General features: G+C 38.4%; 1 protein-coding gene across 1 annotated transcript in view; it reads left to right on the forward strand.

The window, feature by feature from the left end:
* The first annotated feature begins 4,795 nt into the window (after nucleotides 1-4,795).
* The window catches only part of LOC122813646 (calreticulin-like), a 218,447-nt gene continuing 203,876 nt past the window's right edge, over nucleotides 4,796-19,366 (forward strand). Inside the window, exon 1 of the mRNA XM_044086080.1 lies at nucleotides 4,796-5,003. Within this exon, the coding sequence (XP_043942015.1) occupies nucleotides 4,919-5,003 (85 nt within the window). The 5' untranslated portion in view covers nucleotides 4,796-4,918. The remainder of the gene's footprint in view (nucleotides 5,004-19,366) is intronic.

Consider the following 19,366-nt stretch of genomic DNA (forward strand, 5'->3'; position numbering starts at 1 on the left):
CCGAGCTCCGTTGGCTGTGTGCAACAGTTTGCTTTGTATTAGATATAAAACTTATTCAAAAATAGATAGAGTCTTTATTTCTAACCAGATGGTAACAGACTTAATTAATTCTAAAATCATTTTGTGTCCTATATCAGATCATAATTCAATTGTCTTTGAGTTTATGATAAAAAATACTTACAATGTTCAGATCAAAAGGATACCAGCATACTTAACTCAACTAAAAGACTATAAAGATTATATACTTTCAGAAGTGCAACATTTTTTAGACTTAAACAATACACCTGAAGTCTCCATTGTTTATGTTTGGGATGCTTTAAAATCATATTTATATGGACAAAGTATCAGATGGTATAATAATAAAAGGAAATCTTGGGACAAGGAATTAGTAGATATTCAAAGCAAATTAGACTCATACAAACATAATAATAAAGAAAATATTATGGACAAAAAAGTAATTGAAGAAATAAATAAATTAAATGAGAAATACAAAGAAATTTTAACTCATAAAGTTAAAATAACATTAGAGAAATATAAGTTTTTGTCTTACTCAATAAGTCCCAAATACTTACATAGACTTAAAAATAAAACAAAAAGGTTGAATAAACAAAATCATATCAAAGAAATTTTCTCTCCAAGGAAAAGAAGAATGTTTCTAGTTTACCAGAAATATTAGATGAATTTAGAAATCACTTTCACAAAATTAATCATAATAACCTTAACATGGAGCCTAAGATAAAATAAAGAAATTTATAACTACAAACATGAACAAAAAACTTAATAAACAACAGACTAAACTAATGGATAAAAATATTTCATATACAGAGGTTATTACACAAATAAACAAGCTTAAATCAAACAAAGCACCAGGTAATGATGGTATTATACCAGAGATCTATAAAATTCTTCCCAAAAGTACTTACTCATTAATACATAAGGTTTTTATTTTGGCCCAAAATGAGTTAACAACTCCCCCATCTTGGCAATACACATTTATTTCACCAATTTTAAAACCCAATAAAGACCCAACCAGATGCACTTCCTATAGACCTATTTCATTACTTAATGTTGACTATAAAATGTTTATGAGTATTTTTGCTGATAGATTAAAGACAATCATCCCAGGCATTATAGATATAGACCAGACAGGCTTTATTGTAAATAGAAATACTTTTGATAATATAAGGAGAACTTTAACGTTAATTGATTTTGCAAATAGGAAAAAGAAAGATTTAACACTTATTAGTCTCGATATAAGTTCAACATTTGATTCAGTAAGTTGGGACTACTTGTTTATCTTACTGAAGTGCACAAACTTCTCAGATGCATTTGTAAATCTAATTTGAACATCTATATAAAGGAGCATTGGCTTATATTAAGATAGGAACATATGTCTCACAAAAAATACCCATTTTAAAAGGTACAAAACAAGGGTGTCCACTCTCTCCACTATTATTTACTTTAATAATGGAGCCTTGGGCTAATTTGATCAGAAACAGTACTGATATAGAAGGATTTGATATAGATGAAAATACAATATCTAAAATTCAACTTTTTGCAGATGATGTTCTAATTACATCAGCTGGATCTAACTCTTTTATGCAGTCCTTATTTGATAAAATGATGGATTTTAAAAATATCTCTGGTTTAATATTCAATGAAGAAAAAACTAAAATATTACCAATATACACACGAAAAAATGTCCTCATTAATGATTTTAACAAATATATACCCAACTCAGGTCAGATAACTTACTTAGGTATAATATTAACTAAAGATATCAAATCTATTATACATAATAATTATAGTACCTGTCTTCTTAATATACAAAATCTTTTCAATAGCTGGAACAATATGTTTTTTTTACCATGGAAGAGAGACTCACAATTATTAAAATGATAGTATTCCCTAAGATATTATACTTAATACAATCAATAATACTCCCACCTACAAAAATAATTATTAAGAAATTGAATTCACTAATGTTAAATTTCTTATGGGCACCTAATAGACCTAGGATTGCATTAAAGAAACATACTAATAGCTGGTCTCAAGGGGGATTTCATTTCCAGACTTTAATTTATATACTATCTCTTCTATTATAAAAGTTATTACTTTGTTAATAGATCAGTCATATGTTGCAAGATGGAAAGATTACTGGGAACTAATTAGTATTCACTTCATGAAAATCTCTTTAATACATAAAAATATTATTGTAAATAACCCCATGTTATGGTTACTAAAAGAATTTTGTACTTCATCCATTACACCAAAATATATAGTTAGTTACCCATTAAACATTACTATCAGTTATTGTAATTTTATATTCATGCATCCTAAGTATAAGGAATGGAATTTTATTCTATTCCCTATAATGTATACACAAGGTATGCTTTTGTCAACCACCTCTAAAAGAACTCTTTTAGTCACAGAGAATGATCTAAAATATTGGTATCAGTTGCTGTCTAATAATAAAGTAAAAAATTTAGACTTCTTAAAGCAATAATTTGATTTGAGAGAAACATGTTGGTTAGAAATTCAGACTTTTAGACAACATCTTATTAATAAAATTGATTTAATGTCTTTAACAGTTAAAGAATCTGTTCCAATACTGATTGATTACTTGATATTAAATTTACAACACAGAGTTTCTGATAAAGGTAAGCTCTCATACATACATAAAATTATCAGAGAAGAAACTCAATACAGTTCAGATACCTATTGGAATTATTTCATTTCCATTAATGGTGAATCACCAAAACAACAAGATAAACAATATATATTGGAATCTGCTTATAAAACTACTTCTTCCATTAATTGGAGACTTTTTACTTGGAAATTTTTACATAGATCCTTCTATACACCTTTAATGATGAATAAAATAAATAATAAAGACAACTTATGTAAAAGATGTAATGTAGAAATAAATGCTGATTGGGCACATATGTTTTATGACTGTATAAAATTGAAGGAATATTGGAAGTTAATCAATGATTTTTTGCAGGCCCTTTTCACAGATAATTTCATTGTTTCTAAATCACTTATATTATTTAGCACACCTGTTCCTAAAAGTGTTAAAAAAGTTAAACTTCCCTTATTATGGTCTATTCTAGCAGTGGCTAGAAAAATAATAACTAGAAATTGGATTTCAGATACCCCTCCTTCATTTAATGAATTTAAAAATGTTATGACTGAAGTGTGTCATATGGAATTGATGACAATAAAATCAAGAACTACTAGAAAAACATCTTATTATATTATATGGGATACTTTACAAAACCTGTTAAAAAATCTTAGTCTCAATAGTATGACATTATAGTTTAATCAGTTTGATTTGATTTGTAGTGGATGTCTCTGTAAATACTTTGGTAATTTTATTGAATGTTATAACTATTTCTATTTTAATTGCTTGTATAAAATTGTTATGATATTTATTTTGTATGTTAAAAACAATAAACTTGTTTAAAAAAAAAAAGAAATGAAACCATTGTCAGATCTTTAAAAACACAGTTAAACGTGCATCTTATAAACTACAGCACATGAAATAGATAAGACCTCAAATTTCCTATCTTACTACTCAATCATAAATCAGCTCATACAAATTGAAAAACTCATGTGTGCACATCTATACATAAACTGCAAGCAAATGTTATGTATATAGCAACTGTAAATATATAAAAAATATAAGAACACATTTTTACATTGAATGTTTGTATATTCCTTTTCTATTGCTACTTTGTTTCTCCAACCATTTTGCTATTCAATATCCAATTTATATCACTATCTTGATTATTTGCAATTTTTCATTCTGCTCAAAGAAAAGGGTCAGTCAACCAACCAATCTACCCAGTTAACAAACAAGAAAACAAATAAATAAGCAATTCATCTGTACAATTTAGTGCTGTATTGTTATAATCTCTCTCTCTCTCTCCTCCTCTCTCTCTCTCTCTTGTGCGCGCGCGCGCACACACACACACACACACACACACACACACACACACACAACTTTGATTCTTTTCTTTTTTGTGAGTTTCACAGATGTGTGACTGGCACCATTAAAGATAGCTAGGGACTGCGTTCTTAACATCTGATTAAATGTAGATTGAGGGTCCATGCCTTTCTTACAACTGCTACAACTGTGCAAATTACTGATGACAAAAACAAACACTACACCATCTGAAATCTCACATTTGTGAGTTTGGTACTAATTTCGGTACACTGTTAATACTTTTTTCAAATACATGGGATAAAGTTTAAGAATTATCGCGTATCTCCACTGAAGGTTGCTTGAGCATCACGTTATTAATATCTACCTTAATTGAAAAAAATGCAAGCATCTAATTAAAAAAGACTGACTTAAACAGCTTGGGGCCAGGTCCTTACCTGATTCAAACAATATTTCATCATACAACACACAGACACACACGCACACACGCCCACACACACACACACACACACGGGAAATTTAATAAGTTGCTTAATGAATTACACTCATTAACACTGTTAGAAATTCAGCTAGCATAAGTTTTTTTATCGCATCAGTAAATGCTTTATTTTCAGCTGATTTATTCTCTAAAATGTGCGTGTAAATCAACTACTATGACTTTGGTGGCGTGAGTTGGTATCCTTACTTTCCTTGCAATTCGTACTTCTATTTCAAAAGCGCCTCACCTGAGCCCCATCTTCTATTAAACTTGTTTAGCTGAATCCGTGGTTTGCAGGGATTGGCTGTTGCTGGGATACCCTTCAGCCAATCTAAGGCAGCCAACTAGAAGGTGAGCATCCTTGGATCCTGGGTACCAGTCCGAAAGCTCAGTTCGCCACCTTTTCCAACTTGTTTCTTTACGGTATAGTTTTATTTGAGTTAACAGTGTTTATTTTCTTTGTCTGTTTTTTCTCTGACGAAAAAAAGTTTGCCATGATTTTGCTACTGCTGGCAGCGTTCTTGCACCTGGTCTTCGGAGAACCAATTGTGTATTTCAGAGAAGACTTTGACGATGGAGGTAAGACGTATTTTGTAAAGTTAATGGCATCCTGTGAGGTAAATTTGATGCTCTTGCTGAATGATTAAGTACACAGGTGCAGTAACAAAACGTTTAAACTACCTTTCGGTTTCCATTGTTGTTAAAGCAATAGCGTGTATGGTTTAAAAAAAATAATGTATTTTTCAGAACAGCGGGAAAAAAGTTTAATTCACCTTCTTCAGAGGTTCTGATGAAGCTCTTATATTGGGATCCCCCTTTGGGTTTTAAGATAATTTGTAGACCACTATTTTGCAGGTTTAACAAGTTTGCAGGTGCAAAACTTCATCAAAGAAGTGTAAATAACTTTGTGGATCCTGGTGGTTGCCTTATTTCTTTATTTTTACCTCACACAGGTAAATTTTATGTTCGGCCAAACGAGTGTTTCTTCTTTAAAACGATGCTTCTAAATCACACCAAGAACTGCACCGACTTTGGTCGAGGTAGGCGAAATGACAGCGTTTCATCAGCTTTTTCAGTTTGGACGGGAGAACAAAAAATGTTGGGAGAGAAGGTGTCGCCCAAGCAATAAAATCAACGCTGCTACCCACTAATGCATATTTTAGCTATATTACCACCTCAGTATATAGTTGTTACTTCTCCCCTATTCTGGTTCAAAACTGTGTGAGTAATTAATTACTTTGTTTGCTTGACACAGCAAATTTTATTATATATATATATATATATATATATATATATATATGGCAGTAACCCTCTAGTCGCTTGTCTTTGTAACGTGGGAGGAAAACGGAGTACACAGAAGAAGCCCACCGAAACATAGGGAGAACATACAGACTCTAAACAGAGGATACCCCAGCCGAAAATCGAACCAGAGAACATTTTGCTATGAAGCGACAACGCAACCACTGCGCCATCCTAATAAAACACTAATACTTATACAAATCTTATTTATTATTTAGAATGTTGTCTAACTGAATAATAACACACTAGGTAAAACCGGTCTTTGATTTTGATTTGTCCCTTATTATTTTGGACACCAATTTCAGAATTGATAGATGGAGACATAATCTTCCGAGGTGTAATGTATTATTGTTTATGTATTTATTGATTGATTGATTGATTGTAGGTAGTAATGATGGCACTTAACAGTTTTTGTTATATTGATATTAAGCGAGATTGTGCAGCTGCGGGAATTGTGAGAAACAGGATAGTGAGTTACTTACAGGTTGTTGTTGTTTGTCTTTTCGGCTTTTCTCGGTTAGGGGTCGCCACAGCGGAACCCCGGTCCACTAATGATTGGCAGTTGATTTTTATGGTGCCGAGTTGCCAGCCCGACGCCCAACCTTCAGTGAAGGCACGCTCGTTCATGCATATCTTTCGGAGGCCACGTTACTCGCAGGTATATGTTAGTTTTCCTGCCTGATATTTACAAACAGCTGCAGAAGACATTGGTATCACACTGTGGTCATTAAGATGAGGCCCAGCTATAAAACAGAGCGCACTGCTGCCTCGTTTTTTTTTCTGCCATCTCAGGTGAATTGTTGACCCCCCCCCCAAGACTGAAATCACTGGTCATTAGTACAGACTGGCTAATACTATAGTCAAACTTTCATTTTACTTGCTTAGTTATTTTTTGTTATTTTTTTTAACCTTTCTGAACTGTTTTTTCACCCAATTAATTACCACCAAACAAATACTAACACGTATTAATGCATGCTACTAACAAGTCCCCTTGTGACCATCAACACCAGAAAATTCATACTGATACAGGATTTCCCCAAAAATATGACCAAATCTTATACTCCCCCCCCCCCGGCCGAAATACGCATTAGGGCTTATTATCAGGGGATGCTTTACTTACCCCCCCCCACACACACACACAGCAATCTACATTTATTCATTTATTCATGTAGAAAAATCGACATTTATTCATGTACACAAATTGACATTTATTTGGTACTTTTCCATTATAGGCGTTAACAGTTGTGTGAGAATTCTACATAAACAGTGCAACAAACATTTCAACATCAGAATATCTACACCTTGGCTGTCACACTGCAACATTTCATGCTTAACAGAAAGTGCAGAAAAATCTCAGTATATATGTATTGGAGGAGGGGAATAAAACAGGTGAATAACTTCTACTTTTTGAGTGGTGATGTTTTCTTTATTCCTTACCCAAACTGTAAGAGAAGAATGATGGAAAGTTATAAAAATGAAGTCTGGGAACTAGTGGCCTTACTTTGTAATTACCCCTTGATAATGAAACATTACCTTAATACAATAAAGTCAAAAAAACTGACAAGAGCTTGCTGGCAGCTGAAAGCCGAAGCAATCCATTCTGTTGCCCCAATAATGGAAAAGTTATTCAAATACAGTCATGTCATCTTCTTCTGGAACATTGTCATAAGTCTCCAATCCCCAAATTCCAACCTGAATTTCTTGCAGCTCTATTTCCTGTAGAATCATTGGCCCCAATCTGTCATGCCCAGCAATAGAGCTGTCCTTAAATGAGCACTGCTTGTCCATGTAGCCTGCTCGTAGTGCATTGGCAACACAGCTGTCAGTGATTTTATCCCATAAATTCTTCACCCAAGACATGACCTCTTGCAGGCTAGGCTTCACAAAGTTTCCACACTGTTTTCTCTCCATTCTATTTTTAACGTCGTCATTGAGTTCCATGTGCAAATGGTCCTTGAATGGCTTGTTTATTGCAATAGCAAGAGTCTGGAGATAGGCAGCCATTCCTGAAGGAATCATTATTCGATCTATTCTTCTCTGTGCAAGGAAGTTGTTCATGTCTTTAGCGTGGTGAGTGCTGGCTAAATCCCAGACTAGCAGACCTCTTTCGCCACCTCGCAAAACAAGTGGCAGTATTACATCGACCCACGTCCTTATAACTGCTTGTGTGCACCAGGCTTTTTTGGTTTCAAGAATGTAAATGCCTAAAACATATTAAATCTTATCTTTCTTGCCCTTACTAATGATTAGAGGTGGGGTTTTGTTTCCATCTAGATGAACTGCGAAAATACAGGTAACACGTGCACTTTCGTAACTAGTGGAGGGAATGTAGATTGATAAGGCACCCCTTTGATCAATTGTTGTTTGAGATCCTTGACCCATAAACACTGCACTTTCATCCATAGCAATCATGTTGGAGAGTTGGTATTTAGAAAAGTTGATGCCATTAACAAAGGACTTGAATGCAAGTGCACGTTTAATAATTTCAGTATCTTCCAGCTTGAACAGTGTTGTCGATCTTCTTAGAGACAGTTTATATCGCTGAAGGAAGCCATCCAGCCAATGTTGTGATGCTTTGAATTCCTCTGGGGATATTTCTAACTGTGGCGCCATTGAAAGGGCAAATGCTTGAATATCAGCCCTACGCACAACCAAAGCCTTTGCTCTCCTGTTAATCCAGTCACAGATGATGTCTTCCATCTCAGGAAATAATGGTTGCCGACCTGATCTACACTTGCACTTCTTAGCATTTCCCTCCTCCACCTGTTGACTGAGGTTATCATACTCTGCTCGCCATTTTTGGACCATTTGGAGATCCAACTTCTTTTCTTTGCAGAAAGCCATCAGATTCTTTCCCCAGGAGTCCTCCACAATTCCTTTCTTGTACTTGACGGAATAGCTCTTTCTTTTTGCACTTATCTTGCCTGGGGGGTTAATTGAAGACTTACGAGACAGGAGTGGCAACAAAAATGGTGACAGTTAAGAAGACACAACCACACCTGTTCGTTATCAAGTGTGCAAATTTTACGTGCATTGTCTGTACTTTAATCAATCAAAGTGCACTTGCCAGTGTTTATGGGCCAAGGATCTGAAAGGTCAAATGTGAGTGAGGATCAGGGTTACAGTAAGAATTGTGGAGGAATCCTGAGGAAAGAATCTTACGACTTTCTGCAAAGAGAAGAAGTTGGGTGTCCGAATGATCCAAAAATGGTGAGCAGACTTCGATAACCTCAGTCAACAGGTGTCAATAATATTATTATTTTATAATTCAACACATCCATCGCGTGTTGTTGACAGTCTTAACTGGGGCTTATTTTTGGGGTAGGGCTTATATCATGACCACCCTGGAAAACCAAGTTAGGCCTTATTCTCTGGTTAGGTCTTATTTGTGGAGAAATACAGTAAGTGTGCTTTTTTAATCAGAAGACGCTAGCCAGGAGAGCTTGGAATTTGCAAAAAGCCTTTTTAAAGCACAACACACTAGTTACTTTTTACTATTGTTATGTCTCCATATTCTAATAGGAAAGTTGTGAAAAAAAAATGTAAAAAGGGAATGCAGGGAGTCTATATAAAAGAAATTAAAAAGATGGAGTCTTCTGAGGAAACTATAAAGGGGTAGTTGCACTGATCAGGAAAGAAAAGACTGAATGTACAGGGTGAAATTGTTAGAGCTGAGGTTCACTTCTCCCACACTGCAAGGTAAAAATGGCTGTTTTCCCCTATACTCCTGACCACCTTATTGTCTCAACACTGCTTGCAGTGGTTGTTAAAATTGTGGCCAGTGCTGGAAGTTTCCACCTTCTATGTCATTTATCAGGGTCCAGTGTGGGAAGTTAGTCTACTCTACTAGTTTTGGCTTTGGTGACTTAACAGGCCTCTGCTGTTCCACCGGTAGGTGATATTACCGATTTTATCATGGGGAAATTGTAGGGGTTCAGACATCAGTGGAACAGATGCCTGAACGTGAACTGACTTTTATGTATTGGGGGTAGACTCCTGATACTTGGAACCAATACTAAATGGTAGATGAAATATCAGTCCTGTGAACATCTGAGTTGTCTTTTATGGTTTCATGTGATTATAAGAAATCTGCACAGTATTGATTTGTATTGCTGCTACAGGGTATTTACCCTTTATTAATTATTCCTAAACCTTCCATTTTTGTGACTGCTTCTCTTAAAAAAAAAAAATCATCATATATGTTTTTCCTTCTTCTCAGGTTATAATGCAGATTTCTCCTTTTTTTGGCTTTGGTACTAAATCCAGAATGAATATTCCCTTTAAGCTGATTCTTCCCAGCTGGAATATCACTGGGAGAGAGAATCTACATTTTATGATAGACCATTTAACTATGTCACTAAATATTTTTTTTTCCATACAAACTAGCCTGCAGAGTTCAGAAGAATGATAAACCTATGTTGGTAGTCATCTCTCGTACAGTCTCATCATTTCATGATTTGTACAATGATCTCTCCTTATATCCAATTTACACCCACCTGTTCAAAAGAAGCCTGATTGTTTTTATATAATACAAAAGACATTTAAAGTGTTTTGTAAGAGCTCTTTGTTCAGTTTTATATTTACAAGCCTAGCCATACAGAAGAGGTCCAAGAAAACTTTATTTCTTAATACTCTGATCCTAAACTAATTTGGGAAAAAAGACAGCTCATGAGGATCCCTTAAAAGGCATGGGTTGTAGTGTGTTTGTTGCAGTAGAAATTCCAGATTCTTACTACTCTGCCCCTTTCTCAATGGCCAGGTAACCTCTTCTACTTGCTGTCTGGGGGATAACTTCCAGTACTTCAGGAAGTCAATTAATCTTGTCCACGTGACTGACATGGGAGCTTCCTTCTAGTTGACAGTAAAAGGCAAGAGCTGCTCAAGCAAAATGTTGAAGAAGTAAAGTGCTTATGATGACAAAATTAATATGTATGAACTTTAGTACTATGCAGTGACCCACTGATGAAACACCTGCTGCTTGCTGTTTAGTGGAATTTAGAATATAATTTTTACCCAACAAGACCATTTACACAGCTATGTGGCTGTTTTTATTGAGTAAGTATAGTATTTCAAGCCAGCATTAATATAAATTGTGTTATTTAATATTTATAAAAAATGTCTCTTTTGTGTTTTTACTCCCACAGACAGTAGCCATTTATTTAAATTTTTGTATATATGTATATGTGTGTATGTATGTGTGTGTGTGTGTATATATATATATATATATATATATATATATATATATATATATATATGACTAGTGGATTTTCTTATTTGTCAGTTTAATGCAGTGAGCTTGGGGTTATAAAGTACCCCATTCATGACATCTTAGTATTGGGGCAGTTCATTATCAGCGTCACATGGTACACTGCAGTACAAAACAAATAGGTGACTTAGTTCAGGGCATCTCTGAAGTCTTTGTGAAGAAAACATTTAAGCCGATAGAAACAGCTGATAACACGGGTACTCGTGTTATTAAGCAAGTTGTGGAAAATGAATGCATCTGAGATCATTGTTTTTTGTAAAAATAGTTCAGGTTATTTACATGCAAGTGTAAATAAAGCAGGTTCTTCCAAACAAAATAGAGTCTTGTGATTTTAATTAAAACATGTAACCAGTACATTTACTTCAGTCTCATATGATGGGAAACAGTCTCTAACCGTAGTTCCCTCTGAATTCTTCCTGCTAGGAGTATTTTCCAGTTTCTTTTCCATGATTGTTCTTCACTTCAGTTGGTTATGTTCCCTGTTCTGGTCACTTTATCAAGGGCAAGCGCACTCTGCCTGGACTCGTCTCAGCCCTCTCTTTTATATCATCTCCAAATGCTCATTCAGCAAACCTATTCTAAGTAAAACAAGCAGGTTCTTGTCTTTTCTTAAAGCAGCAGCTGCACCTGAATAAAACACATATTAAATGCAAATGAAACAATATTCTACACATTTTTGTGTCCCAAGCATTATTTACATATTTATTACTAATCTATGTTCCAACGACCCTCCAGCTTGAAGCCATTGGTTTCATGCCCATTGAGGTAGCCTATAAGTCCTCACTAGGCCATTCACATTATGGTGGGTTGAACCAGCTTGATGTTTTATATGTAAATGAAAAGGGTAAAGTGAGAAGGGCCACCAAGAACGTTTGGTGTTACCATCTCATTGTTTGTGAACACACAGGAGGGAGGCATGGTCAGCTTCTAGTGTGAACAATCTACCAAATAAATAGTATGTAAGTAAAGAGATGGACCATTTTATTACTGAAGACTTCCTCTCAATTGTGTGACATTTCTTCATAGCCCTGTTTAATGTACAGCTCAAGTAACAAACTGGACATTCTTCCCTGCACTAGAGCTGTGAAACCACAACCTCAGACCCATCACTGAAGCATCTGTGTACACTAGAAATGGTTTACAAAAGTCATGATACTAGTACTGAATCTGAGCATAGTCTATCCTTTACAGTTTTGATAACATTGTTTGCTTCCACAGCCCATCTTATTTTTAGGAGCAACTTTAATTTTACTGAGTCAACAACTATTGGCAAAAAACAATAAAATAAACCAAGAACAAAAATCGCAACGAACTCCGCTGTATGGTACAATAAAGGCTGTCCTCCACTTGATATATTCCAAAAATTAGGCACACTGAGCGTAAACGAATACACTTTTATTCACAAAATAAAAACATACAGATTGAGCGTGCTTTCATCTCAATGACTAAGACTTCTTCAGGATTCTGTCGACTAATCGACTAAGTTTCTGGTGTCATTCTAAGGGGATCCAGTATCTGTCTGTTTGAGATGACATGATTGATAGACCTCGATGCTTTGCCAGATATGGTCTGCATCTGTCACCCCTGGGTTTCCGAATACTGGGTAAGGCTCTTACCACCCCTATAGTGCCTTTTGTAGGTGATGTTCCAAAGACTAAATTACCACCGTAACAGCTATAAATAAATGCAGTCTGAAGGTCATACTGCTCAATGCTAGAAGTCTAAATCTCAAGATTCACTTGCTCGAAGCACTCCTCAAAATGGAGAACATTGACATTTGTGCTGTAACGGAGACCTGGTTTAAAGAAGCAGAAAGCACCACTGCGCTACAAGGCTATAACTCATTCCATACCTTTCGGCCCCAGAACATGGACCGAAGCTCCAAAGGTGGTGGTGTCTCCATAGTTATAAACAATATGCACACCTCCAGACTAGTAGCCCAACATAACGCATCTGAGATACTTCAGGTACAACTAACACTGGGTAAGATGGTGATTCAGTTCGTAGCCTGCTATAGGTCCCCAACCATGTCCCAAGACTCTCACTCAACATTTCTAATAACCCTGGAAACTATTAGGGTCCAACCCAACACTCTCATACTAGGTGACTTCAACTACCCCTCTATCAACTGGGAAAACTACTCATGCACCAATACACTGGCCCTACGCTTCCTGGAATTCATCAGTTCCAATACCCTGGACCAGCTCATTCTTACCCCCACTAGAGGAGGCAACATCCTTGACCTGGTTATTACAAACATGGTTAGTTGTTGCTGTACACCAATAGTCAATTCCTCCCTGGTTAGATCTGACCACAAACTAATCACCATGGAAATCCACATCCCCTGCAATGGTAAACACCATGAAAAACTTCTCCAAAGCTGACTTTGGGCTCCTAAAAACAGAGGTGGCTAACTTCATGTCAACCATGTCAATGGAAAATAGATGCATGACTGCCAAATCATACACCAGTGCACTGCACAAACATGTACATAAATGCATGGAACTAAGTTCATAGGTTGGTACTAGGCTATCGGCCCTAAGGCTTATGCAAGCCTAGCCATAATAATTCCATGGAAATTTCTTCCCACGATATTTACTTCTCTGGGCCCCTGTCTAGCAGGGCGACTGACATGATCCCAGGGGTGAATTTCCTATCTCCCATCCAACCATCAAGGTTCCTTTTGAAGAGGGCCAATGAGGCGCTCTGCTTGACATGTATGGGCAGTCTATTCCAGAGTATGGGGAGTCTCTGGGTCAGGAACCTATCCCTCCAGCATGTTTTGTTCATTGTGATGATAAGGTTTAGATCCCTGGAGTGTGTGGCTCTGAGGGATTGGGATTTCTTTAAGTGGAGCATGTCCAACAGCTCAGGGTTTGACATGGCCTTGTATGTTAAGCAGAGATCGCCTCTGAGTAGACGATATGCCACAGAGTATAGCTGCAGTTTTTTTAGACGGGCAGCATATGGCATCTGCTTTAGGCCTGTGATTCTTTTAGTGAGGTATTTCTGTGGCCTTTCCAGCTGTTGCAGATGTCTTGTGAGGTACATACCAAATGGGGCATTATACTCTATAATGGGTCTAATGAGGGATGAGTACAGTGGGACAATGACCTCTTTTTTTCTGGATGAAAAGCCCTTAGTGATGAGGTGTGCCACATAGAAGGATTTCCTGACTGTTGTAGTGATGTGGTTATTGAAAGTGAGACCACTGTCCACTTGTGTCCCTAAGTCTCTCATCACACTTTCGATGTTTAGTGTCCTGCCACCTATGTGGTAATTCATGGGTACATGTTTTTTTCCAAAGGGGATAACTATACATTTCTTGGCATTAAGCTTGAGCCCATGGCTCTGGCACCAGGCATCTGTTTCTGTAAGGCCCTTTTGTAGAATATCCACATCATTTGGGGATTCTATAATGGCTCCCAGTTTGCAGTCATCTGCAAACTTTGTTAGCCAGAGTCCCTTAGTGTTGGCTTGTACTTCAGAGAAGTAGATGCCAAACAAGAGTGGTCCCAGGACTGAACCCTGAGGTACTCCACTTGTCACTTGTCTGGAGCTGGATTCGGAGTCTGCTACTTTTACAGTCTGGGTTCTGTCAGTAAGCCAGTTGGCAACCTTACCAGACACCTGCAGCAACTGGAAAGACCCCAAAAGTACCTCGCCAAGAGGATCAAAGGGCTCAAACAGATGCCATATGCTGCCCGGTTAAAGAAACTCCAGCTCTACTCAGTGGCATACTGCCTGTTCAGAGGCGATCTGTGCCTGACGTATAAAGCCATGTCCAACCTGGAATTAATGGACATGCTGCACCTCAGAAAATCCAAATCCCATCGAGCTACGCGCTCGAGAGACTTGAACCTCAGCACTGAAATAAATAGGACATGCTGGAGGGACAGATTCATAACCCAGAGGCTCCCTTCACTCTGGAATAAAATCCCAGTCCAGATTAGGCAGAGTCCCTCATTGACTCTCTTCAAGAGGAATCTTGATGAGTGGATGGGAGATCATAGGTTTACCCCGGGTATCACTTCTGTGTCACTGTTAGACAGAGGCACAGTATACTAACCGAAAAGGGCATAGCAAAATAAATTTAAAATGGGTGGCGAAAGCCAAACACATTCTGGCTAGGCTTATAAATGCCCTAGGGCAGATAGCCTAGTATGAACCTATGAACCTATGAACCCATCGAGTGACGTAGGGATTTATGCCCAGCTTAGTAAGTTTATCTATGATTCCAGAGTGGGGGAGGGTGTCGAAGGCCTTGGTGAGGTCCAGATAGGCTGTGTGGACCGCCTTACCCTCGTCCACAGCTCTGGAGACTGATTAGAAGAAGTCAATCAGATTCAGGAGACAAGATCGGCCCTTCACAAACCCAAACTGGGTGGGGTCCAGTGTTTGAAGGTTGCCAATGTCTTTGTTTATAAGTTCCATGATAATGCATTCCATGCCCTTGCAGATCAGGCTTATCAGACTGATGGGACGGTAGTTCCCAGGATCCAAGGCGGATCCTCCCTTGTGGAGTGGGATAACTGTAGCTGTGCACCACTCAGTGGGCATGAAGCCTGAGGTGAGGCTATGATTAAACAGGACACTTAGGTGGGGTGCCATTTCATTTTGTAGTTCATGTAGTACACAGCCTGGGATGTCATCTGGTCCCATGGATGCTGTATTCTTAGCTTTGGAGAGTGCTGTTTCTACCTGTGTGGCTGTGATTATCGGAATTTGGCAATCTTTTGGTATTGAGATGGGCCCTTTAGGGGGTGAGAGGGGGTGAAGTTGGCACTAAATCGATCTGCCCAGATATTGGCAATATCCTTGGGATCAGTATATTTAATGCCATTCTATTGTAGCTCAGAGCAGATCTGAGCATTGCCATTTAGATTCTTGACATAACTATAGAATGCCTTGTGGTTGTCTTTGGAATCTTTAGCAATTTTATTTTCATAACTAGCTTTTGAGGATTTTATGAGGGATCTCAGTTTCTTACTGAGGCTGGTGAGGGAGTTTTTTGCATCCTGGGATTTTCCTCTTTTCTGCAACAGTTTCTTCCTTCTGTTGTATAGTTTGTTTATAGCAGGGGACCACCAGATTGGCTTCCTTTTTTTGGAGAAGATCATCTTGGTTCTATTTGGGATGGCACGATTCATGCACGAGTGGATGTGCTCGTACAGTGCCTTAGTGTAGGATTCTGCAGTCGAACTTCCAGATCCCGTCTGCGTGGGTGTTGTGAAGTTTGTCACTTCTGACTTCAGTATCATGAAGTTGGCTTTGGAGAGGTTTTTTATGGAGGTTTCCTTACTGGGGGGTGGGGGTGGGATGTGGATGTCAAGGGCGATTTGCTTATGGTCAGACCTGACCAATGAGGGGGTGACCACTGGTGTGGAGCATCTGTCTCCCATGTTGGTAATGACCAGGTCTAGGATATTGGAGCCCCTGGTGGGACAATGGATTAGTTGATCCAGGGCATTGGAATTTATAAGTTCCAAGAACCATTGGGAAAAGGAGTTGGTACCTGAGTAGTTTTCCCAATTAATGGCAGGGTAGTTGAAATCACCCAGTATTAGGGTGTTTGGTTGTATCTTAATATTTTCCAGTATGTTTAGGAAGGTGTAGTGAGAATCTTGGGGTATGGTGGGGGATCTGTAGCAAGCTACAATTTGGATTGCAGTCTTACCTAGTGTTAGTTGCACCTGGAGAATTTCAGATGCATTGTGTTGGGCAACTAGCCTGGAGGTGTGAATATCCTTGGTGAATATGGACACTCCTCCACCTTTAGTGTTTCGGTCTTGGTTTTCTGGAAGAAAAGTGTGGTAATAATTGTAGCCTGGTGTTGCAGGGGTGCTCTCTGGAGTCTTGAACCAGGTCTCAGTCACTGCACAGATATCAATGTTCTCCATTTTTAGGAGTGTCTCGAGAGTGTGCATTTTGAGGTTTAGACTTCTAGCATTGAGTAGCATTACCTTCAGATTTTGCATGCTTGTATCTGTTATGGTGGTGGTTGTATCCTTTGAACCTTGCCAACAGAACCAAGATGCTCTTCTACAAAAAAGGAAGCCAATTTGGTGGTCCCCTGCCATTAATAAACTCTACAACAGAAGGAAGAAACTGTTGCAGAAAAAAGTGAAGTCCCAAGACTGGAAAAACTCTCTTATTAGCCTCAACAAAAAGTTGAGATCCCTCATCAAAACCTCTAAAGCCAGCTATGAAGGCAGAATTGCGGCAGACACTAAAAACAATCACAAAGCCTTCTATAGCAAGAATCTCCACAGCAACACCTAGGTTTGCTCTGAGTTACTGCACAATGGTACCTCCTGTACTGAGCCAACAGATATTGCCAACATACTGGCCGACAGATTCACTGGCAACTTTACCCCTCTGTCCCCCCCAAAGGACCAATCACAATACTGCAGGAATGCCGGGTATCCAGCATTACTGCAGCACAGGTTAAAGCTGCATTGTCCAAGGCCAAGAATACAGCTTCCAAGGAACCAGACAATATCCCTGGATGTGTTCTATATGAACTACAAAGTGAAGTGGCACCACATCTGTGTGCCCTGTTCAATCACAGCCTCACCTCAGGCTTTGTCTCTACCGAATGGCACACTGCTACAGTCTCCCTCTCCATAAAGGGGGAGCAACTACAGACCCTGGGAATTTTTGCCTCATTAGCCTGGTGAGTCTGATATGTAAGACTATGGAGTGCATCATCATGGACCTAATTAACAAGGATATAGGGAATCTCCAAACTATAGATACCATGTAATTTGGTTTTGTGAAAGGTAGATCATGCCTGCTCAACCTGGTTGACTTCTTTGAGTTAGTCACCAGAGCTGTGGATGAGGACAAGGGAGTTCATACAGCCTACCTCGATCTGACCAAGGCCTTTGATACCATTCCCCACTCAGGAATTATTGATAAACTCACCAAACTAGGCATCAACCCCTATATCACAAGTTGGGTTGCAAATTGGTTCACAGACAGAATCCACAGTGTGAAAGTAGCAGACTCCAAGTCAGAATGATGACCAGTCACAAGTGTAGTCCCACAGGGATCAGTCCTGGGTCCTCTCCTGTTTGGCATCTACCTCTCAGAAGTCCAGGCCAACACAGAGGGACCCTGGCTGACCAAGTTCACAAACGAATGCAAGCTGGGAACCATTATTAACTCCCTAAGTGATGCAGACATCCTACAGAAAGGCCTCACTGAGACCAGTGACTGGTATAGAAATCATAGCCTTAAGCTTACTGCCAAAAAATGTGTCGTCATCCCCTTTGGGAAAAACTCAGTTCCCACTAATTACCACATCAATGGGAGCCAACTGAACACTGAAGGCATTATAAGAGATTAGAGGACACAGGTTGACAGCAACCTCTCCTTTGACCACCACATTGCCACTGTGCTCAGAAAGTCCTTTTATGTGGCACATCTCATTACCAAGGGTTTTGCATACAGAAATAAAGAGGTCATCATCTCTCTCTCTCTCTCTACTCTTCCATCATTAGGCCCATCATTGAGTATAATGTCCCATTTGGCATGTACCTCACTAGATACATGCAACAGCTGGAAAGTCCACAAAAGTACCTCAGGAAGAGGATCCTAGGCCTTAAACACATGTCCTACACAGACAGACTCAAATAAACTCCAGCTATTCTCTGTCTTATATCATCTACTGAGATGTGATCTCTGCTTGACTTACAAAGCCATGTCTGACCCAGCTCTGTTAGAAATGCTACAGCTAAAGAAATCCCAATCCCTCTGCACCACATGAGAGACCTCAGCCTTACACAATCAACAGAACATGCTGGAAGGACAGGTTCATAACCCAGAGACTGCCCATGCTCTGGAATAGACTTCCCATGCATGTCAAGCAGAGCACCTCACTGGCCCTCTTCAAGAGAAATCTTGATGAGTGGATGGGAAATAGAAAGTTCACCCCAGGGATCACTCCAGGTCTCTACTTGATAGAGGCACTGGGAACTAACTTTGGGTGGAACAATGCCAGGGTACTTCTATGGGCTAGGACTGTAAAGGCTCCAGAGCCATTAGCCTAGTACATACCTATGAACCTATTTACCGAACATTCTAGATATATAGCCATCACCAGTTACAGAATAAGAAAAGGAATTTTATTCAAGATTCTTGTTTAATCCTAAAAAGAAGATCATTAGAGGAATATGCAAGATTGTACAAACTTGTACAAGTTTTTTGAAGCAAAAAATGTTTGAGATGTTGACACTGTAGATGCTATTACCTTTCTTGATGGAAGGTGATTATTTTGCAATTCTGAAAAGGCAGGATGGTCATCTATGTATCCTCAACCACAGATCCATCTCAGATTTGTGAGGACCGTCAGTAGCTGATCTCCTTGTCCATC

Source organism: Protopterus annectens, chromosome 10.part0 (assembly GCF_019279795.1).
Source record: "Protopterus annectens isolate FY-2018-M chromosome 10.part0, PAN1.0, whole genome shotgun sequence".
Classification (NCBI taxonomy): Eukaryota; Metazoa; Chordata; order Ceratodontiformes; family Protopteridae; genus Protopterus; species Protopterus annectens.